The sequence below is a fragment of the Cucumis melo genome, chromosome 10, assembly GCF_025177605.1.
Source record: "Cucumis melo cultivar AY chromosome 10, USDA_Cmelo_AY_1.0, whole genome shotgun sequence".
Taxonomy (NCBI): domain Eukaryota; kingdom Viridiplantae; phylum Streptophyta; class Magnoliopsida; order Cucurbitales; family Cucurbitaceae; genus Cucumis; species Cucumis melo.
Genome location: NC_066866.1, coordinates 23,814,477 through 23,839,319, shown reverse-complemented (window position 1 = coordinate 23,839,319; position 24,843 = coordinate 23,814,477). Strand labels below are relative to the sequence as shown.

Below are 24,843 nucleotides of genomic sequence, written 5' to 3'. Positions count from 1 at the left end.
GACAGAAAGAAATCACAGCAGAAAATAAAATCGCAGTGATAAAAAAAAGAGAAAAATAAGAAAGACGATACAAAAAAGTCAGATTTGATTACCCAAATCTACATGAACAAAAGAAGAGAAAAAGAAGAAAGGCGATGGAAAAAAATCGCAGCGGAGATGAGAAGAAAGACAGAAGGGCAAATCTGAAATATTTAAAAAATGACTAACTTTATGAGTTTTGTTTCACGGGCAGTAAATATTTTAGTAGTTTGTTATATTTATGAAAAATTTTCTAATTTTAATGAAAAATAAAATATGTGAATATATATATATATATATATATATATATATATATATATATATATATTTTTAAAAGGTTAACTTTCATAAATGTAACAAAACATAGAAATATTTGCGACCGTGTAACAAAAAGTAAAAACCCATGAATTCGGTACAATATTTCTATAAATTTCATATTTACCCTTAAATATTATGAACGATTCATCACTTATTTTTCTTCTTTTTTGCAATTTATTCATTTTCTCGTCTAGATTTCTTCATCTCCTCTTCCAGATTTTGTTTCTTCTATTTTTAAACGATTGATTTTTCTGCTTAAATCTACTATTTCATCTTCACTGTTTTTGACAAGATCCTCTTAAACTACTTCATCCTTCCTCATATTCAAAAATATCAAAGATCATTTAAATATTATTTTGACATTATTTAAACAATTGTTTACCATTGTTAACACAATAATTTACAAATGGTCAATACGATCATTCAAATTTGAAGTCTTTTTACCATCATTTAAAAGTATCTAAAACGATATTGTGTTAATATGATCTAAATGATCGCTTATCATAGTCAGAAAGATCGTTTAGCATAGTCAACACAATTTAGCATAGTCAACACAATTTAGCATAGTCAACACAATTGTTTGATATTTAAGCATTTTTTCATTGTTAAAAAAACTACACGATCGTGTATCATGACCTAAACGATCATGGATCATTCATTTATACTGTAATTCACGATCGTTTAGAAGAATATTACTCAAGCGCTCGAGTGGCCGATTAATTGTGTGTTGACTGGAGTAGCTTTGGTATTTCTCATTGTGAGCTTATGGATTTTTTTCGTTTTTAAAATTGTTTTATATAGTGTAAATATTTTACCGGTTTATTATATTTTCGTAAAAAACCACTTTTTAAAACTTATAGTAAAAGTATTACAAATAACAAAATATTTTTTAAAATATATTAGTAGTGGGCACTAAATTTAAAATATGGAATCAAACTAGAACCAAGTTAAAAGTAATCGATTAAAACACTATTTTAAGAGATCTTTTTTAAGATATAACAAATCGGTAAAATATTACATTGTTTACAATAACTATGAAAAAAATTAAAACTCACAGACCCATGATGAAAAATACCAAAAATATCTCAGCCAACATGCTATTAATCGACCACACGCACTCGCAAGAAGTTTTCTTCTAAATGATCGTGTACTACAGTGTAAATTAATAATAATCTACTATCATTCAGGTCATGATACACGATCGTGTAGTTCTTTTTAACAATGAAGAAAAATGTTTCAAATTTAAACAATCGTGTTAATTATACTAAACCATCGGGTTGATCATGACAAACGATTGTATTGATCATGAAAAATGATTGTATTGATTATGGTAAGCGATCATATAGTGCAATGTAAATTATCGTTAAAAACTTCAAATCAAACAATTTTGTTGACCATGCTAAACGATCGTATTGATCATGCTAAATAATTTGTTAACTACGGTAAACGATCGTTTAAATCATGTCAACACGTGCAATTCATTTTAAATGATGAAAAAAAAAGACTTTAAATTTAAACGTTTGTGTTGATCATGGTAAACGATCATGCTGACAATGATAAACAGTCATTTAAATAATGTCAAAATGATATTCAAACGATCTTCATATTATCGAATATGAGGAAGATGAAGTTATGACTTCATAAAATCTTGCCAAAAATAGTGAATATGAAATAGGAGATTTAACAGAAAAATCATCTAGAAATAGAAGAAAGAAAATTGGAAAGAGAAGATGAATAAATCAAAATAATAATAAGAAAGAGAAGTGAGGACGATTCGTTTGCAATATTTGAAGGTAAATTTGAAAAATTATGAAAATATTTTACCAACTTTATAAGATTTTGTTTTTTGTTTTAATTATTAAATGAGCCATAACTATTTTTAGAATGGGGTAGATTTATGTAAATTATTCCTATTTTAATGTGATTTTAATATATAAGAGAAATAGTGGTTGACATGGTATCATCATTAGGGGCCGCCGAAAAAACCTAAACAAAAAAAAAGAACCAATTAAGTGCTCAACACAAAATCGTGGGTGGCTAATATTTTTATACATAGAATAAGATTTACTATTTCTTAAAACAACTATATATCCAAATTCAATATATACCCCAAAAAATTAACTACTTCAGTTGTTACAATGAATAAATATAAAAATCCAAATAGCCAATAAGGCTTAGAAAACTCAATTTTCATATCCAACATTCAAATAAAATAATAATAAATACTTCTTATTGGCCATATATCTGATTTCATCTCCCCCTTCTTATCTCCCACATTTTCTTTTTTGTTTTTACTTGTTCAAAGACGTTGTTGCCTAATTATATATTAAACAATTGGGGCTGCCTATCCAACTTCAAACAATACTTTGTACAAATATATTATTAAGCCTCCACTTTACAAATATTTACTCTTTCAATTAATATCTTCATTTGATGTGATCTTACTTAACGGACGTTAGTCGAGACATGCATGCATTGTTGAATGTACATTTTCTCTCTTTTCCTTCAAATTAATATTGGCACATCCACGTAGACCAAGTCTTGTATTTTAATTCTTAAAAAACTCTCTCCTCTACAGCTTCCTTCTCTTTGTTATAACACACAAAACAATCACTATATATTGGAGTATACAACAACTTCACTGCCCACACTTCTGTCTCAAACTTAGTTCAATTTTGGTTCACTCTTTTTAAATATCAAAAGATGGGCAGCGACGATGGTTTTCTGACCAACTCCGAAAACGAGTCGCCATGGTCCAGCGGCCTCTGTGATTGCTTCTCCGATATGGGATCATGTAAGTTCTCTCTCTCTCTCTCTTTTCTTTGTTATTTCTATCTATTATGAACATGTTTAGGAAGGATTTTTGACGAGTACATGTCACCTTTCATTTTAAAATAGTGGTTTTGATTAACCAAGTAATCGACTATTGTTGGTATTATATGTCCGATAAGTTGATGAGAAAAAATAAGAGAACAAACGATAAGATGAGAGCTGGAGTTGGTATATATAGAGGAACTACAAAAAAGACTAAAAAGAAGCAGCAAAGAATAAAATTGAAGAGAAAGAAAGAAGGATATATGGGTATTTTATCATAATTTGGCCATCCACTTCGGTTTGGTCTTTTAATTTCATTTGGTTCTATTGTTCACTTTACGAGCAATGTAATGATTATCATATATATTGCATAAATATCTCTAAATTAATTAGTAAAAACGATAGTAACTCATTTTTACATTTTTATGACGTAGATTCTTAAAAGGATGTTTTCTTAAAGGTAATGTTTATAAAATGTTTGAGATTTTTGCTTATGATATTTTTGTTATTTTACATTCTTGATTTTTTCTATTTTCAAAGTTGTTTTAAAGTATAAATATTTTTACGTTTTGTTCTATTTTTTAAAAATCCAAAAAGTTAAAGATTCAAACATATGTCATGCATTTTAACTTCTGTGTTTAGATTTACTTATATAAGCAAATACAACATTTTTCGACAATAAATTTAATGACAAATGTGTACGAGAGTTGTTTGGTAACAAACTTTAAACGTGTAAAATTTTTGAATATCAACCCTATACTTAAAATCTACTCCCCAATCTAAAGTATATTTTTATTTTATTTTGATGCTTTCTTTGTAATTACTTTTGTGATTATTTGTTAACTATTTCTGTTTTTTTTTTATTATTATTTTTAATTTAAATTTTAGGTTGCTGTACAACATGGTGTCCATGTGTGCCATTTGGGCAAGCCTCAGAGATCATAGACGAAGGATCAACTTGTAAGCTCTTATTTTAAACCATTTTTTTAACTAAGTTGTGTACTAAACCTACTATTTAACAAAAATATAAACATATACATATAACAATCTAAATGTTTTATCAGGAAAATTAAATTCTAAACCAAGTTTTTATTTTTTTTCACTTTTTAAATTATAAATTTAGTCTTTTTAAATTCGTTTCAATCAAATTTTAAAAATGTCTAAAAAATTGTTTAATAAATTCTAATAAAATGTGTAACATAAGATCCTTAAAATTTCAATATTATGTTCCATATATTTATTAAGGAGTGGCTTGATAACCCAGTGTTGTTTTTTGGTTTTAATTTTTTTAAAATAGGGTTGTATTTGATTTGTAGTTTTTTTTTCGTTTTTAAATTTTAAAAGTTTTTGAAAATTCTTAATAAATTTTAAAGACGGTCAAATTGATTGCAAAACATGTACCGAAAAACAAGAGAAATTATAAATTTGACAAAATATTTACAAAATATAACAAAATTTTGGATTCTATTAATGATAGTGATAGACTTTTATAAATCATATTCATAGACAATAATAGAAGTCTAGCAATGTCTATCATCGATAGAATCCAAAATTTTACTATATGCTCTAAATATTTTATTTTATTTTATTTAAAAATGTTCTATTTTAAAATTTATTTCTTCCTCCTTTGTCACATTTTTCCCCTTCCATTTGTTAAAAAAATTAAAGGGTAAATATTAACTATAATTAAAAAGATATTTTTTACCCTTCAATTCTAAATCCATTATCTCTGTTATTTTATTTTCTATTATATTTTATAATCAAATTTATCTTTTTTTAATAAAAATCGAGAGGTAAATAGTGTTGTTTTCAAATATAATAAAATGTAATAAAATATTTAAAAATTTAAAATTTGTGGAGTTGTACTTTTTAAAGACAAAACTATTACCAATAAAAAAGGTTTTTGACTTCTTACTTTTGAAAATTGTGTGTTTGCTTTCTCATACTTCTAGTTTAGTTTTCAAAAAATTGAAAATTTGAAAAATCGAAAAAGCGAAATGAATTATTAATTTTTGAGGTGTATTAAGGTTTGGAATTGAGAATGACGATTGACGTATATAATTGTTTATGTGTTATGTGGTGTGGATGCAGCTTGTTTTGGTAACGCATTAATCTTTTGTCTGATTGCTTCCTTTACGCCCTGCATTTGCCTTTACACTTGTTCTTATCGATCTCGATTGAGGAGAAAATACAACCTCAAAGAAACACCATGCAACGATTGTTGTGTTCATTGTTGGTGTTGGAGTTGTGCTATGTGTCAAGAGTATCGTGAGCTTAAAAACCGAGGTTTCAACATGCATATCGGTATTTTCCCTATCATATCTCTTTTACATATGTTCTTTTTATTGAAAAAAATCATATATTGATCGAGTGTGTTATGCTTAGGTTGGCAAGAAAATGTGCAGGGACAAAATAAGGGAATAGAGATCCCACCTACTGTCCCGGGACAAATGAAACGTTGAAGTTAATTAATGCAAGTGATGGTTCTCCCTCCTTTGTATTTTGCCCCTTGAGTTCAATAATGTGTGGAATTATGTCTTAATCTTTGTGTGATTAACCATATTAGTTAATCTGTATTCTTTGGTTTGTCATTATTTTGTTCATCTTGTATTTAAAACTTGTGAGAAAACTTCTCCCTAAATAATAATTGAATAAGATTTTCATTTGTTCACATATTGTGTAATATGGCATTAATTAGAACAACATATTCCAATCTCTCCTTCCCTGCATTGGAAATTAGGAGTTCTCTTAAATACACTATGCTTTGGCTCCCCTAAGAGTGAGATCTCCTCACATTTCATTATATCTAGACTCCCTCTAAATACGCAATATCAATATCGAACTCCTCCCAAAATTCTACAATGACTGCTGAACAAAAAATTTTAAGTTAAAAAATTTTCAATGTATCATGAAGGTTGAGACTTAGACAAATCCTAAGCTCAAAACGTTTAATGTACACACCTTTCTCATGAGGTGGCTAACTCGACCCTAAGATTGAATAAGAGCACCATATATATATGACTAATTTTGGAAATACATTTTAGGGATAATAAATATTAATTGCAAGAGAATAAAGGAAGACATATATGGCTAAAGAAAACAAGATCCACAAAAGCTGCAAATCACATACCAATTATATATGAAAAGAATCTTTTGCTGAAGTTGTTGGTTGATGGTCTCAATGTTATTGATATGTTGTCCAACATATTGCTCAAGTTTTGCCTTTATAAAACCAACCGACTACAAACCAAAGATCAATAGATACAACCACATTCATTCTTCTCCTTTTGTGTGACTTACAAAAATAGCTAAAGTCAACAACAATTTAAGTCTTCATCAAACCAAATAATGACAATCAAAAGCCTAAATCCTCGAATGTAGCACCACTAAAGAACAATATTTAAAACAATATTCTAATATAGGTCAACAACCTCTTTATTTGTAGCAAGGGGATATTAGATATATAACATCCTTAAGTCCTTTAGAACCTATTTTTTTTCATGCTTAAATCCATTATCATTTTCCACAATTGATACATAGGCACAAGCATTCAACTCTAATCTTCACACACATCATCATCTTGACCATCATAACTCACAATGTTTATATCAAATCAGAACACTATCAACAATCAACTTCTCAAACACGCCATTAGAAAGCCAATTTTTAGAAGAAACACTAGCATAGACACTTTAACAAGCAATGTCATCCTTTAACGCATTCTTAAAATAATCATTCAATTGATGAAGCAACAATAAAAGCTTTATTGACCCAAAAAAACACAATTGATGTCAGCTGAAATATTATCAGTATCCTTTCCAAGAAAAAAAGGTTTTCTAACGTATTTAAATCCTTAAATGTATTTCTATTGAAATAATGAGTTACATCTTAATATGCATGTGATTTATAAATAAATTGAATTTCAAATGAATTAGAATGATGTGGTGAGATGATCTTTGGTACCCTATGCGATGAGATGTCTTGTTCTCGTGTGGGATGCCTTATCCTTAGTGTATGTTCTAGGATAAGATGTCATATTTTTGTTGTGTGATCTGGAGTATGATGCCTCAAACTTGCTGCGTGATCTAGTATGGGATGCCCTTTGCTTGCTGTGTGATCTGGCATTGCAAGACCCGTTATGTGGGATGGATTGATGGTGAATTGCTATTGGTATTGAGATTACTTCGAACACTCACAACCGAGCAAAAGAGTGTGGTAAACTTTGAGCTGAGAAAATGGTATAAAGATGTAATTGAACATGTAGGGCAATTCTGTAATACAATTTAATGATGCATTATGTGAGATGCATGCTTATGAGATACGAGTTATTGTGAATGATTTGAAAAGAAATGTGTTCCATGTGATTTATGAATATTTGTTAATGAAATTTGGATTATGTTAATCGTCTAACGCATTGAGAGATGATTTGATTGGGACTCAATGTTTAATTATTGAAACGCATAACTATTTATATCACATGATTTGGTGAAATGAGTTGCAGCGCGTTATGGAAGAATTTGACTTATTAAATGCGTTAGGTAAAAAACTCCACTCACTAGACATTTTTTTCTAAATTCGATCACAAAGTTATGTATTATTAGAGCCTCCAGAGAAGACTACCAGAATTTATGGGCTGCAATTACTATTGAGGAGTATCAGCAATTGCCCCGTTGTATTTTACAAGTATATGTATCTACTTGTTGATTGATCTTTGCATGATTAGTGAAAAATGTTATCAAATATCACATGATTACTGACTTACACTACTACAAAACTGTGGTTAATTGACGTTTTTTAACTGTCAAGTATTGGTTTACTTGACGCTTTTCAATGTATCAACTAATCCAGTGTCAAGAATAAGGAAGGTTTACTTGACAGTTTTTACGTGTCAAGTATAATTATACTTGACATTGAAAAAGCGTCAAGTATATACTTATACTTGACAGTTTTTATGCGTCAACTAATCCAGTGTCAAGAATAAGGGGTTTATTTTTTACATTTTCAAAGTGTCAAGTATAATTATACTTGACATTTAAAACACGTCAATTATGGATTTATACTTGACAGTGTTTATGCGTCAAATAATCTTGTGTCAAGAATAATGGGGTTTTATTTTTGACATGTTTTACATGTCAAGTGAAATTATACTTGACAGTTTATAGGTATCAAGTATATAAGGTTTGTTCAAATAAAAAATTATATATTTTGAAATATTCATATATTTTATCATTTACCTGTTTTGAAGTCCAACAATATTAAAATACACATCAATTAAAAATTTGAAATCAACTCAAACTTTCCATCAAAGAAATTGCGTAGATATATCAATAAACCACATATATAAGTTGGTAATTACATAGTTAATTACAACATATATATGTGTAGCCCAAACTTCTAACAATAGCCTAAACTTTCCATCAATGTTTCGATATCTAAACAAAATATATATGCAGCCTAAAAGTGTCGTTACCATATCAAAACTAGTTTACCTATATCCCACTGTCAACAAAATATCAACAAAACTAGTTCACCTATATTCAATATCAACAAAATAACAATAAAACTAGTTCACATATATCCAGTATCAACAAAATTTGTCTATCTAACCCAAAAAGAACTTAGGTATGACCATTTCACATGTGGCCACCCAAAAAATCAGCAAGCTCCATTCGTACTTCGTTCAACTCGAGTTGACTGTATGAGGTCCTAGTATCAATCTGATATGAAACCCAGAATATTGAAGCTAATACTTTGATTACTTGAATTTAATTTATAAAATAATTCAAACAATCATTTAAACACAACTTACCAAATCTGTGACTACTATGCTCCCGTTGGTGATTATATCTCTCATGTATCTCATCACATAGTATCCACATTCAATTACTGCAACTTGCAAAAGACACTGTAAATACATAGTACCCAATATAATGCATATTGCCAAAAAACAACCACATAGTATTCATATTGCCAAGAAACAATTACATAGTATCCAAAATAGTGCATATTGTGAAGAAACAATCACATACTACCCAATATAATGCATATTTTCAAGAAACAACCACATAGTATTCATATTGCCAAGAAACAATTACATAGTATCCAATATAGTGCATATTGTCAAGAAACATTCATATACTACCCAATATAATGGATATTGCCAAGAAATATGTGTACACTTACCTTCACTGTTTTCCATATTGGTTGTTTACGACTTGTTTGAATATTCTTCTGAGATCGAAAAATAGTAATAGTCCTAAGACCAAGAAACAACTAGATGTTATAATGAAGTAAACTTTAAGATGGAAAACATCATATATGAAGAAAGCTTACTTACGTGTCAGTGACATATCTAATATCTACTCTTGATGTTGTTCGAAGTGAGTCAAGATAATAGACTATCTCATCGTATGCGTTAATAGCTAAAAGTGCCCAATGACCACTACATAGAAAGAATAAAGTAGATTATTTTCATATAATTTAATTTCATACCCCCCCCCCCCCTTACCACCACCTCCACCACCACCACAAGATTGTCTTCACATAATTCATTGATTAGTATAGTAATTACTTACCTTGGATTGAATGGAGCAAGAACGAGTTGGTTTGGTTTTGAAGCCATTAATCTACTGCAAAGATTGCGAGCTCTAACTTCTTGGGTGTTGTGTCCAACAAATATAAGGGATGGAGAAACGAATATGTAATTTGAAAGTTCATCTTGTGAATGCAAATACCTAAGAAAGATAGAGAAATCAATAAACAAGTATTTATATAAAAAGATTGGAGTGGATGAATGAGTACTTACGTCATATATGCAACCAATGCCAAAGTCTTCACTTCTCGCATGTTACAAAATCAATAATATCTTCTCGAAGAACGCACGTCTTCCTACCGATACCAAACAACGAGAATGGTAGTTGGTAACGAATCCCTGAATCTTTGTCCATTACCTTTTCACCAAATATGAGTATTGTCTTCAAAGGTAGTGACATCTTGATATTGAACTCACATACAACTTCTTTTTCATTACGAACCTAAGAAAGACATAAATCCAACATTAATAAACTTAATAAGACTTATAGAAACTCATGCATCAAGTTGTGCCAAAACATAACTAATTACCTCTATAGCATCCTCCTGTAAATCATTCAAAATAATCACATCTACATTCACCTCCTCTTTAACTACCTCATTTTCCACATTTTTTTTACATTGAATATCGTATTCCAAACTTGGTCTGGAGCAAGATCCATGTGCAGACGTCGGTGTAAATTGTGTTGATATGTGAATATTCTCTAATTCTTGAACTCTCAAATGAAACTTTTCATTCTCTTCACTAAGCTTGTCAATTTCTTCATTCCGTCTCTTTGAGCGTTTTGATGTGTGAAAATAAGTACTTGGGGTGACAAACCTGCCAACTCCACGTACACGTTCACTACTCTCTCGTGTACCCAAAGCTTGTGTCAAAACATCGTTTGGAGACGACTCTTTATCAGCACAAGTTTTAGAGATCTCATCCTAAAAATGCACAAAAATATAATTTAATTTCATAAAACTTTAAAACTTTAAAGAATGTAAAATTTTAATGTGTCTTCCTATACGATTCAGAACTTCTTGATTCACCACATTCAGGACATTCAGTTGCATTAGCGTGTTCTTTTCTATACAAACAACAATCATTAGGGCATGCATGAATCTTTTCATAACTCATTCCTAATGCACCTAAAGTTTTCTTCGCTTCATACATGGATGTTGGGATCTCATTGGAAGTAGGCAAAATTTCCTTTAAAGTTTTCAGTAGTTCTGAAAAGCTAATATCACTCCATCCATACCTAAGTTTTAAATTATACAACTTCACTAATGTGGACAACTTGGTGAATTTTTTGCATCCTTCATATAGTGGTTTTTCGGCATCATTAAGCAATTTCTCAAATTCATTTGGATCTTTTGAATACTCCTCATGAGCAACTTCAATCATTTCATTTATACTTCCAACATCATTCTCTTCATACATATGAGTGTCAAACTTAGAAGATTCCTCGTATAAGGATGACTCAGGTAGTTTTCACCATGCCAAAACCAAAATTTATAACTTTCATCTATTCCATTGACATATAAGTGATCTCTAATAGTAGTACAACTTTGCTTTTCACAATTCCCACATTTCAAACAAGGACAACGAATAGAGGCATCTTTTGTATTAGAAAATCCAAAACTTATGAAGTTTTCTACACTCAATTCATAATCTTTGGATAACCTACTCTTGTGCATTCATGATCTATCCATAAGTGTAAGTCCTAAGAGAATTTATTGAGTAATGGTTATCAATTTGAATTATAATATATGAAAGAATACAAGAAATTCATAATATGAAAGAAATTCATATGAAAGAATACAAGAAATACAAGATTTTAGCAACTCCTACTAACAAAAAGAATACAAGTTACTATAGGCTATAACAAAATCTATAACATTAAAATCCAACAATCAAAATACAAAGGAATAAGAACTTGCATGCAAACAAATGCAATTATTAAAACAAAGTCTAAATGGATACTCTACCTTCTTCACAAAGGAATATCAAAATACATACTATAAGTGCTTATTTTGATTGGTTTTTTTAGGTTTTTTAAGTGGATGAAATCAACTATAAAGTACATCCAAAACAATTCCTAAACGTTTCTAGTGAGTACTTCAATATAAGATAACTTCAATATCCTCCCAAATAGAAAAGCTTGGTGGTCCATGATTTTCCCTATAAGATAACTTCAATGATCTCCCAAATAGAAAAGCTTGGTGGTCCATGATTTTCCCTATAAACTTAATTGAAAATAATACAATAACAAAGTCGTATTGGCCAATACACACAATGGGCTAAAGTGAACACTAAATCTCCAACATCAAGAAACTTCATATCCTCTCAATCTCCAACACCAAACAAAATCGAAAACAAATAATAAATAAATGCAGAAAAATTAGCATGAAACTAAATAAAAAAATAAAAAAAATGACATCAAAAGAAATCTAATTACAATGACTTACCGATAAAATTAGGAGGAAACTAGGGAAGAATTCGACGGCGGCAGTTGGTTACGGTGGAGTGTTGCGGCGGCCTGTTGCGGAAGACGAAACGTGAAGCGGCGGCGGTTGCGGAAGAAGAATCGTGTAGCGGCGGCTTGCAACGACGGTTGCGGAAGAAGAATTCTGTAGCGGCGGCGGGTGACGAATCGTGTAGCGACGGCGGGTGACGACGGGTTGCGTTGTGTAGCGGCGGCAGCAGACGACGGGTTGCGTTCAGCGCTCAGCGATTTCGTTCGTGGGGCGACGTGGGCGGCAGACGAGCGGGCGGCGTGGGCAACAAACAAATCTTCACACGACCGGCGGCAAACGACCAGTGGATGGTGAGCGGCGGCAGCTTTAGAGGACCTTGCGTGAGGGAGATAGAGAAATTGGGAGGGGGAAAACTTAGATTAATTCCTTTTACAAAATTTGGGGGGAAAATTTAGTAAAGTAAAATTAGAAGAGGAAAAATTAATTGTTAGGGTTTAATTTTTTTACAAAATTAGGGGGGGAATTTTGGGAAAGAGTAAAATTAGAAGAGAGAAAATTAATTGTTAGGGTTCATTTTTTTTACAAAATTGGGGGAAAAAGGTTGGGAAAGTAAAAATTAGAAGAGGAAAAATTTTAATTGAAAAAAGTATATATTACTTGAAATTTTTTTAAATGCCAAGTAATTAAAAATAAACTTGACAATTTTAACCTGTCAAGTATTTAAAAGAAAAAGACAAAAAATTTGGGTTTTTTCAATCTCTCTTATTCTTGACGCTCTTTTATGTTATTTGACAGTTTTTCTTAAAACTGTCAAGTATATCAATTGTAAAAACGTCAAGTAAACCTAGTTTTGTAGTAGTGTTATTTCGTTTAAACTTATAAAAACATGTTCATTCGATCTGTCATCTATTCTTTTGTATTAGAATTTTCTGATTTGAGATGTGTTCCAAAGGAAGAAAAGATGTGATCCCAGTTTTCTTAATGTTGTTTGTAAGACGTATATGAAGCCATTGTATTGTTAAAGTCTGTGACACATGCACGTCGGAACAACCATTTCTTTCGATGACCCTCCAAACCAAGAAAACATGTTACACACAGTTTCTGCACCATATTTGTTAGGTTTTAATTTGCCAACTGTCAGCGAAGATTTACGTTTCTTCTACTGATCTTAACCAAGGGAAAACCTAAAATAAAATATTTTATAAATTATTTTATATAAATGAATTATATTTGCGCTGCTTGCATCTTTAGCAATGAAAAAAACAAAAAACTGTCAAAATAGCAAAATATTGGATTGTAAATAGAAAAAAATCTAGCCCAAAATCACTTATGGTCCTAAAATAAAGACTTGAAAGTATCTCTAATTGATTTGAAATTTGATTGTTACGTGAATAGTTACTAATTACTTTTTTTTTTAATTAATTTCTATAGTCATTTGATTTTCTTCTGATTTTCATCTTATTACTTTTTTTTCAATTAAAAAAGTCTTTGTTGATTCACTGATTGTATGGAAGTTGATTGCTATTTGATTGTTATTTGATTTTTATTTAATATTGATATACGACTACTAAAGATACAGATTGTTATTTGATTACTATCTTATACTAATTGTCGATTATACTAGTTATCTTTATTGTTTTCTTATATTGTCATTTAATTGACATCTAAAACTTCAATTTTTTGTCACATGCATAGTTAGTAGTTTCTAATCGTAGATTTTAATACTAACATATGATTGCCTTTTGATTGTCATCATTAATCTATATGAAATTCTATTATATCATATACTTTTACATAGTTTATATATCCTTTCAAAATTGAATTTGATTGCTATTAAATTGTTATGTGATTTGATATTGATTATTATATGATTATTAGTAATACCGATTATTATCTAATTACTACTCAATACTTAATATATACAAGCTTTTTGCTTTACTCCAATTATGCTTCGATTCCAAAAAATTCAACCAAACTTTCACTTTCAATTAGTGATTTCTAATAATATCATCTGATTACGATTATCATTTGATTACCATAGTGTCTAATAATATTATCATTTGATTGAGTCATGATATCTCTATTTTTTTTTACATAGTTAGTAGTTTTTAATATTGTCATGTCATTTAGTTTCTACTTGAACTTTTATTATATCATTTGATTGTTATTTTATATTGCTATCTAATTCTTATCTCATTATTATCTGATTGTCATTCTCATTTAGTTACCTTTTATTTTTTGTCCGAAAGAGCATTCGGTGTCTTGAAGGGTCGATGGGCGATACTGCAAAGAAAGTCATACTACCCTATAGAAGTTCAATGTCGCACAATACTCGCATGTTGTCTCCTTCACAACCTTATCAATAGAGAGATGACAAACTTTGATATAGAAGAAAACATAGATGAGGTTGATTCCACCCACGTGACTACTACTGCCGATGACATACATTACATAGAGACGTCCAATGAGTGGAGTCAATGGAGAGACGACCTTGCAGAAGAAATGTTTACTGATTGGGAGTTGTGTAACCAGTAGAAAAATTAAATGTTCCTCGTTCATTTTCATACTTAAGTAGTGATTGCACTGAGTCTTATTTTGTCATAGTTTTTGGAATATAATTATTTTGAATGTATTGGTTACGCAAGTAAATTACTGCCAAACTGTTTTTCAGTAGGAGTTGACTGTACTATGAAACTAATCGTATGTATGTTATCTAATCATAGGGAAATTAATGAGACCAATATGTTTGCGTTTGACTTCTAGCATGACAAGTTCATCGAGACTGCCTAAACACAATTGAACTAAAGAGGAAGAGGCAGGCTTCGTCAAGTGCCTCGTGGAGTTGGTCAACGCTGATGGCTGGAGGTCCGACAACGAGACCTTTTGCCTCGGGTACTTAAATCAGCTGGCGAGAATGATGGTCTTCAAGATCCCAGGTTGTAATATCCATGCTTCAACGATCGATAACCGAATCAAATTGATGAAGAGAATGTTTCATGCACTTGCGGAGATGCGTGGCCCAATGTGTAGTGGTTTTGGGTGGAATGATAAAAAAAATGCATCGTCGCAAAGAAAGAAGTCTTCGACGATTGGGTCAAGGTGCGTTACTAGTCATTTGAACACTTACTGTACTATATTTCAATAAATGGACTAACAATTTATTATTGTACTTATACAGAGTCATCCGGCGGCGAAGGGCCTCCTTAATAAGTGGTTTCTCCACTATGACGAACTATCGTACGTGTTTGGCAAAGATCGTGCAACAGAAGGCCGGGTTGAGAATTTTACGGACGTTGGGTCAAACGATCCTGTTGGGTATGACGCATTTGCCGCTGACAAACAACGTCGATATGTACATGCATGGAGTTGCAAAACGTCTATATTATTATTTCAATTAAAAGTTTTCGCGACGTCTCCTCGCTCATCGTCGTCGAAGCCTCATCCTCCGTTGACGTTTTCTATTCGACATTGCTAGAGCTCGGCTGTACTGCTGACGGCTTCTTCATGGCGTCGCAAAAAGGTCCTCTTACGATGAACCATTTTTCCCATGCCTGTTTCAACGTCAACAGAGCTTCGATTTTTTATAGTGATGTGAAATGTCTAGGCGACCATGTCTTCTCTTAGTCGCATAAAGGAACTCTTGGGTGGGGTGTAACACTTTCTTATTCTCTTCTCTCTCTCTCTCTTTTTTTTTTTTTTTTTGTTTCCATAATTGAATCTAAACATTCCTCATTAAAAAAACCATAACTACTCTTAATCTAAATTAAAGGGCAAATAATCATTGAAAGTTAACTAGTGATCAGGGCCTCAATTTTATGATCATTTTATGATTATTTTTTTATGACCTCGTGAATATTATCTTTGTTTCTTTTTCTTCGTTTGATTGCATTCTAAGATTCGAGGATTTTCTATCTTATGTTTGGACAAATGATCAAATTAATTAAGTTGGTTTTTATTAGTCTTATTTTATCTTGTTTTTGTTTTTCTAGATATTGATACAGATCTTTATTGAGTTATTTGATCGTTATGAAAAGGTGATAGGTTTTCAACTTTGTTATATAGGTGACTAGGTTTTCTTAAGTTCAAGTTTATTTTGATTTGGAGCCTATCTATATGATTTTGTCGTGAATAATACTGTTTTTGTTTGTAAAGTTTGATTTAGAGTTTAGTTGTTTTAATGCAAGTGACATTGTTTTGTGAGTCGGATGAGAAACCAACAATTTGAAGTCAATTTTGTTAAGATTTAGGAGTAAACATTTATTTTGAATTGTTTAAACTCGTTATACATGACGTAAATTAGTCGTTATATCTTTTGGAACTCTCTTTTGTAGGTTTGGACTAATTCAGAGTGTTTGAATTAAGTCTTAATTAGGTCATATTGAATGGATACTTAGAATTCTTTTAGTAGCATAGTAGGTAAGTGTCATTTTACACAAAGAGCATGTTGTGTGCTAGATAATTAGTATGAGATGCAATTATCTATACAATATTTATTGTTTATAACTAAATGTTTCATGTTTAAATGAGGAAATTATTCACATTGGTATGTTTAATTGAGTTATAAAATGAATGTTATTTTTTATTAGTCATTGGACAAACATATTGAAGCAGGGAAACCACCAACCTAAGTGATTTGTATGTACTTTTTTCATTTGCGACAATAGAAACACTTGTATTTAGTTTTTCTATAAATGACTTAGACCAATGTTTTGTTACTTGTTTTATTGTATATAGTTTCTTATAGTATAAACATTATTGTTATATAAGAAAGTTCATAATTATGTATGTGTACATATTTTGTGATGAAATTTGGAGGAAATATAAATGTAAGAATAGATAGGAAACAGATAGTTATACATCATTATAAGTGCATCTTTGACATTTTAAAATGTTAATGTACATAGTTCAATAACATTGTAAAACTCACGTGTAAGATATTATTGATATTGTAAATGTCACATTATTAATGTTTTTGTGACAAATTTTGAATGTCAAGGTAGAAATTTAACTAACAGAAAAATCCAATTTTTTTGTTGTGTAATGACTCTGATAAATTGTTATACATAATGTCACCATGATAGATAATAAATGTCAACAAATGATTACTGTTGACTGAATTTGTAAGTCATAAAACAACTAATTATGATGCATTTTTCACGAGTCATCTATACACTTTCCTTGATGGTGGATTAGGCAACTGGAAAAAAAAATTTCGAAAAGTGGTTATGATACGTTTTTAGAGTCATGTATAACAATTTTTGTAATCCATGGGCTTGAATAGTGTTTACTATCAAACCCATGGGAAAGAGTGTAAGAAGCCTTGGTAAAGACGGTCGTTGATCAATGATGAACATGATCAATGGTCGCTAATGTCTTAAGACAATTGGTTGGTCGTCGATCATCATGACAATCGATCGCCAATGGTCATAACTATTGGTCATTGACCATCATGACAAGAGGCACGTCATCGATAATTAACGACAACGATTGGTCGCCGTCGACCAAGATGTTCACCTGACGACAGTAACGTCAAAAGTTGTAGGTCACCAATGATCAAAATGATTGATCACCAATGATCGATAATCGATAGTCAAGACGATTCAAAGGCGATGATCAAGATGATCTGAAGTCGATAGTTAAGATGATCGATCATCGTGACCATCGATTGATCATTATAGATGATCGTCAAGTTGATTGACGTTTGTTGTCAACGGTCATCAATGATCAATGGTAAGAGGTTGAGGTGTAAATTTTTCTAAAACATATCACATTCAATAAAAGAAAAAAAACATATTCCAAACTCATGGGTTTGGTATCTTAATCCCAAGAATTTTATTCCAATGGTCCAAAGAAGCCAAAGCCCCTAATTCCAAATCCATGAGCCAAATACCCCTAAAAATTAAGGTAATTTCTAATTTAATTATCTTAATTTTATTTAATATTGAATTCTTTTTTATATTAGTTTATTTGAATGGAAAGATTAAGAAATTATATGTGTAATTTGATTGATTGATTAAGTATGTATAGTTAATCCAAATAATTTGGAATTTGGTGAAGAATGTTATTAATTATATAGATTTGCAAATATAATTAATAATGAAAAAGTAAATTAAATGAGGAGAGAGAGGGAGTTAATGTTGATTGGATAGGGAAAGAAGATAGAGTTAGTTATTAGGTCGGAGGAGAATTTAAATAAGGGAATTGTTAAAAAAAGCAATTTTGACAAAATATTTATAAGCTATAGCAAAATTTCAGATTCTCTCAATAACAAACTTTTGATAGATATTGATATACTTTTATCAGTGACATTGATAAATAGTGATAAAAGTCTATCAATTTTTACCATCAATAAAATCCAATTTTTTTACAATTTATAAATATTTTAATTTATTTTGCTATTTTTAAAAATTTTCCTAAAATCAAATAAATAATAGTACTATTATTATTATTATAATAATAATAATAATAATAATAACACTCAGCAGTAATAGGGATGATAATAACAAGAATAACAATAATAGTAATAATGTTGACAATAATATTATTAATAGTAATGGCAATAATATTAATAATATTTAACCTAACCTCTTTAATAATAATATTGGTATGAGTAGTACTAACAATTTCATGAAAAAATGATAAAATAATAATAATAATAATAATAATAATAATAATAATAATAATAATAATAATAATAATTTAAGAAGCAAGGAGATAGAGGAAAAGAATATGAGAAAAATGAAGGAACACTTACGTGGAATGTGTTTTAGGGGTTGCTCCCACTTGTGCTCTAAACCTATGCCATTGTCTCTTATTTATGCTCAACATATTTCTTTTCTTTTTAATCATTTTTTTCCTTTTCCTTCAATTTTTTCCTCAAAAAATATCTAACATGTTTTATTTATTTACTTATCTTCTTACAATTTTCCTAAGGAATTCTTTTTACTTATATATTTATTTATTTACTAATTTAATATTTTATTTGTTATTTATGTAATAATCTAGATATTTATTTACCTATTTTTAACTTTAATGTATTAAAGGGGTTTTCTAAAAAATAGAAAATGATAAAAAAAAAAAACTAAAAAACTAGTTATTATACTTGATTTTTCTATTTAAGATAAATATGTTGTTAATTTTTTTAAACCATTTTTTTATTAAATTTCAAATAATTATTTTCTAACTAAAAATTAAAATACAACTTGTAAATTCTTAAAACATTTATGCACAATACATGGGTTGTTATACCACTTCTTTTTTTCTTTATCATTTTACTTATAAGAAAAAATATATATTGACTGATATAATTAGGGTTTTTTTTTTAAATATATCGAATCAGTAAAATATTTATACTGTATAAAACAATTCCAAAAACGGAAAAAATCCATAGGTTCACAATAGAAAATACCAAAAATGCTCTAGTCAACACACGATAAATGGACCACATGCGCGCGCGAGTAATTTTTTTCTAAATGATCATGTACTAAAATCTAAACGGGTAACCTACTATCGTTATCGTTTAGCTCATGATACAAGATCGTGTAATTTTTTTTTCAATGATAGGAAAAAAGACTTCAAATTTAAAGATCGTGTTGACTATGCTAAACGATCATGTTAAGCATGACAAACAATCATGTCGACCATGAGAAATTATCGGTTGATTATGGTAAGAGATCGTGTAGTCTAATGTAAACGATGGAAAAAAGCTTCAAATTTAAACGAATATGTTGATCATGCATGATAATGATCACATTGACAATGATACATGATTGTTCAGATCATGTCAAAATGATATTTAGATAACCTTGATATTCTCGAATACAAGGAAGATGAATTAACTTTAAAGAATGTTGCAAAAAAAAAATGGTGAAGATGAAATAGTAGATTTAAACAGAAAAACGAATCGTTTAAAAATAGAACAAAGAAAATCTGGAAGAGGAAGAAATCTAGAAGAGTTTTGACTAAACCGCAAAGAAGAAGAAGAAAGAGAAGTGACGAATCGTCCGCAATATTCAAGAATAAATCTAGAATTTATGAAAATATATATTGGACCGGCTTCATGGGTTTTTGCCTTTTATTACAAGGGTCGTAATTAAATATTTTGGTGTTTTGTTACATTTATGAAATTAACCATATAATTATGCGTATCAATAATTAACTCAAACATATAATACTTTAAAAAAGACATCTTTAAAAAATAGCAAAATATTGAAGTAATTAACAAAAGATAGCAAAATATAATCCATCAAACTCTCTTTTAATCCAAATTTAAAGTTTTTGATATATTTTTGTAAATAGTTGCATTATTTTGTTATTCATAACAATTATCTATTTTAAAAGTAAGTAAATCCGATTTGATGGTATTAAAAAAAGTATTGAAGTAATGTAATTTGGCATGGTTGTGTGTATAAAAAGAGAAGTTGCTAGGCATATATATCCTTGTGTATTTGAGTTAAAGCAAACTAAGGGTGTGTGCTTAACTTTAAACCATGCCTTTTGCTGGGAAGCTTGTGAGTGAATTCAACATAAATGTAGCTGCCGAAAAGTTTTACAAAACCTTCAAAGATGGATGTATGCACCTTCCTACCATTTCTCCAAAATTCATCAAACAAGTTGAAGTTCATGAAGGTGATTGGGACAGTCATGGTCATGGCTCCATCAAGATATGGAATTATACCACTGCTGCTAATTAAGTTTACAACCCCAAAAAAAATGATCACTTGAAACATATTCGCTACTGATTTTTTAATAGTTTAAATAACCTTTTCAATACTTCAAATTACTTTCTAATTGCGTGAAAATTTAAGTAGATTTTGAATAATTAAATACTTATTTACTAGTGGTTTGATAAATGAAGATTTAAAACATTTCAAAATTGGCTTTTTAATTTTTTCAAAATTTTAAAACAATGAATAGTCTTCATATCCTGAGTCTTTTGCTTACCTTATTATTATTATTTTTATTTCATGTAATTTGTTAAGATGGTAAAGCCGAAGTCTTAAAGGAGCAAGTGGAGTTTGATGATGAGAAACTAATGGTAAAGAAGATTGGATTAGAAGGAGATGCACTCGATCATTACAAAACCATAAAATTTGTATATCAAGTTGTGCCAAAGAGTCGTAAACATAGTTTATTAATTTTGACAGTTGAATATGAGAAACTCGACGATGACTCTCCTCATCCATACAAATACATCGATATTATGATTGGTATGACCAAAGATATGGAATCTCATATGAATTATTGAGAACCCTCAATGTTTTAGGTGGTGGAGCTTCTCATTTCAATTTCGTTTTGATAGGGGGTTGGTTATTATGTTATGTATCTCTATACATTTCCTTGTTATGTTATATGTAAAGTAAATAAAATACTAAAAGTAGTAAAATAAAGAAACGAAAACAATGGCAACTAGTGAAGAAACTCCTCCATCAATAATAAATTTGCTTCTTCAATGAAATATATATGGTATGTTTTTAATACCTTTTTTCGTTACAATAAAGAAAAATAATAATTGCTATGAGGACTAAATGTGCTTCATTATTTTAAAAGTTGAGAAACAAAAATAAAGGAAATAAACGAAATATAGGAAGCCTTCTATTTGTTTTGTTTCTCAAAATTTTCTTTGCTCAAATCCTAAAATAACATAATTTAATTGGTTTATAATTTATGGAGCAGTTTAAAATGTTATAAAATTAGGAGCATTCTTAAATACAATCAAATAAATAAAAATATTTATAAAATATAATAAAATTTTAAATTCTATCCTTTTCAATGTCTATGGTCTATTATTGATAGAATTTGAAATTTTGCTATATTTTATAAATATTTTATCGAATTTTCTATTTTTGACAATTCCCCATGAATTAACACCATTAAACCAAGCCTATAATAAGACATGATTATATAAAGTTAAATTTTCAAAACACAAAAACAGTGTTTTTGATAATTTAGTTGTTTTTCTGTTTTCTATAATTAGAAGTTATCATAATTATATTGATAAGAATAATTAAAAATACGTGTAAATATAAGAATATATTAGATTCAAAATATTGAAATGTATAACAATACTTTTAGAAAATTACAAATACGACAAAATTTGTTAATAGATTATGAGGTAATAAGTAATAGAATTAAGTAGGTCTTCGATAGATTTTGTTACATTTGCAGTTTTCTTTTAAAAGGTTACTATATGTATGGGAATTGGTACCTAATATAATTATTTTAATAATTATTATAATGGCAGGACAGGAATTTGTGGACTTGTAAGAAAGTGTCATTATTAGATTGATGACATTTCCAAAAGAAAAAACCTTCAAGAATAATTTAAATCATTTACAAAATAAGTGAAATCATATATATATGAACAAGAAGTGTATGTGATATAATGGAAAATTGCAAAACGTGAGGAGATAATTTAAAAAAAAGTTATATAGTCAGAATCCAGTCTATTTTTGTATAGAAAAAGATTTTGATGAAAAATCTGAGTAATTTGTTATTTATATAAATTAAACCCAAAGTGAGGCTTATTAAGTTTTAAAATACCAAAATAAGCTTCCTTTTGGCAATCTATTTCAGAACATTAACATTTTCTCCTTTGGTGACCTAATGGACATGAAGATGATTTCTAAGAAATTGGTGACCTATTGTGCGAATTGAGGTAGAAGAATGTGCAAACCAAAAACTTATTTATGGTAATAAAAACTCAACATTATTCAACAAAAAAAAAAAAAAATTCTAATTTGTGTTATTTCATATGAGGCTGCACCAATTTCCTTCTATGTTTATGTTCATTATCATGAAGCCTTAGAAAATTATGAAGATAAATTTATTTACAAGAATATCATTGATACAAGAATATCATTGATCTTAATTTAATTAAATGTGCTTAATGTTTAGAAACTCAATCAAATACCAAAATTATGACAACATCACACCTGAGTATTTGAAACTATTGGCTAATTAACGAAAATAGAAAGTAATCTCATGACACACCATATGAGAAAACTACATAAAAATTGATAATCAAACAACAATTTAAAAGTAATCAAATAACAATTCATAAATAAAAATTATATGACGAAGAAGATCATATTGTATGATCAGACTATCAAATAAATTATTAACTAATAGAAAACGTCAACGGAGGATGAGGCTTCGACGACGATGAGCGAGGAGACGTCGCGAAAACTTTTAATTGAAATAATAATATAGACGTTTTGCAACTCCATGCATGTACATATCGACGTTGTTTGTCAGCAGCAAATGCGTCATACCCAACAGGATCGTTTGACCCAACGTCCGTAAAATTCTCAACCCGGCCTTCTGTTGCACGATCTTTGCCAAACACGTACGATAGTTCGTCATAGTGGAGAAACCACTTATTAAGGAGGCCCTTCGCCGCCGGATGACTCTGTATAAGTACAATAATAAATTGTTAGTCCATTTATTGAAATATAGTACAGTAAGTGTTCAAATGACTAGTAACGCACCTTGACCCAATCGTCGAAGACTTCTTTCTTTGCGACGATGCATTTGTTTTATCATTCCACCCAAAACCACTACACATTGGGCCACGCATCTCCGCAAGTGCATGAAACATTCTCTTCATCAATTTGATTCGGTTATCGATCGTTGAAGCATGGATATTACAACCTGGGATCTTGAAGACCATCATTCTCGCCAGCTGATTTAAGTACCCGAGGCAAAAGGTCTCGTTGTCGGACCTCCACCCATCAGCGTTGACCAACTCCACGAGGCACTTGACGAAGCCTGCCTCTTCCTCTTTAGTTCAATTGTGTTTAGGCAGTCTCGATGAACTTGTCATGCTAGAAGTCAAACGCAAACATATTGGTCTCATTAATTTCCCTATGATTAGATAACATACATACGATTAGTTTCATAGTACAGTCAACTCCTACTGAAAAACAGTTTGGCAGTAATTTACTTGCGTAACCAATACATTCAAAATAATTATATTCCAAAAACTATGACAAAATAAGACTCAGTGCAATCACTACTTAAGTATGAAAATGAACGAGGAACATTTAATTTTTCTACTGGTTACACAACTCCCAATCAGTAAACATTTCTTCTGCAAGGTCGTCTCTCCATTGACTCCACTCATTGGACGTCTCTATGTAATGTATGTCATCGGCAGTAGTAGTCACGTGGGTGGAATCAACCTCATCTATGTTTTCTTCTATATCAAAGTTTGTCATCTCTCTATTGATAAGGTTGTGAAGGAGACAACATGCGAGTATTGTGCGACATTGAACTTCTATAGGGTAGTATGACTTTCTTTGCAGTATCGCCCATCGACCCTTCAAGACACCGAATGCTCTTTCGATTACATTACGAGCAGACGAATGCTTCATATTGAAGAACTCTTTCGATGTTGAAAATGCATTTTCAGCACCACATCATTCTTGCAAGTGGTAGCGCTGGCCTTTGTATGGTGCCAGGAAACCCTCTGCATTTGGGTACCCGGCATCAACCAGGTAGTAATAGCCTGTGATAACAATGCACGATTAAAATGTCGCAGTTGTTAATTGCAAAATTGCATTCATAGGTACAATGCCGTTGTTAGTTACCCTTGGGCACCTTCAGGCCATTAGGTCTTAAAAGGGCATCACGGAGGATGCG

At 30.1% G+C, this 24,843-nt stretch overlaps 2 protein-coding genes across 2 annotated transcripts; both read left to right on the top strand.

Moving 5' to 3' along the window:
* Window positions 1–2,754: 2,754 nt before the first annotated feature.
* LOC103502518 (cell number regulator 2-like) lies at window positions 2,755–5,821 on the top strand. The gene is made up of 4 exons (XM_008466474.2): window positions 2,755–3,130; window positions 4,039–4,110; window positions 5,242–5,454; window positions 5,536–5,821. The coding sequence occupies exons 1-4, from the start codon at window positions 3,040–3,042 to the stop codon at window positions 5,610–5,612; spliced, it is 453 nt and encodes a 150-aa protein (XP_008464696.2). The 5' UTR covers window positions 2,755–3,039; the 3' UTR covers window positions 5,613–5,821.
* Window positions 5,822–20,679: 14,858 nt separating this feature from the next.
* On the top strand, window positions 20,680–21,619 carry LOC103502542 (MLP-like protein 329). Its single transcript, XM_051091456.1, has 2 exons — window positions 20,680–20,829; window positions 21,183–21,619. The coding sequence occupies exons 1-2, from the start codon at window positions 20,691–20,693 to the stop codon at window positions 21,446–21,448; spliced, it is 405 nt and encodes a 134-aa protein (XP_050947413.1). The 5' UTR covers window positions 20,680–20,690; the 3' UTR covers window positions 21,449–21,619.
* The last annotated feature ends 3,224 nt before the right edge of the window (window positions 21,620–24,843 follow it).

What these genes read in the sequence shown, in the direction of transcription:
- LOC103502518 (XM_008466474.2), top strand. Translation starts at nt 3,040, where the DNA reads ATGGGCAGCGACGATGGTTTTCTGACCAACTCCGAAAACGAGTCGCCA. An exon ending in CATAGACGAAGGATCAACTT is followed by an intron (nt 4,111 to 5,241) that starts GTAAGCTCTTAT and finishes GTGTGGATGCAG; the next exon opens with CTTGTTTTGGTAACGCATTA. An exon ending in AGGTTTCAACATGCATATCG is followed by an intron (nt 5,455 to 5,535) that starts GTATTTTCCCTA and finishes TGTTATGCTTAG; the next exon opens with GTTGGCAAGAAAATGTGCAG.
- LOC103502542 (XM_051091456.1), top strand. Translation starts at nt 20,691, where the DNA reads ATGCCTTTTGCTGGGAAGCTTGTGAGTGAATTCAACATAAATGTAGCT. An exon ending in ACAAGTTGAAGTTCATGAAG is followed by an intron (nt 20,830 to 21,182) that starts GTGATTGGGACA and finishes TAATTTGTTAAG; the next exon opens with ATGGTAAAGCCGAAGTCTTA.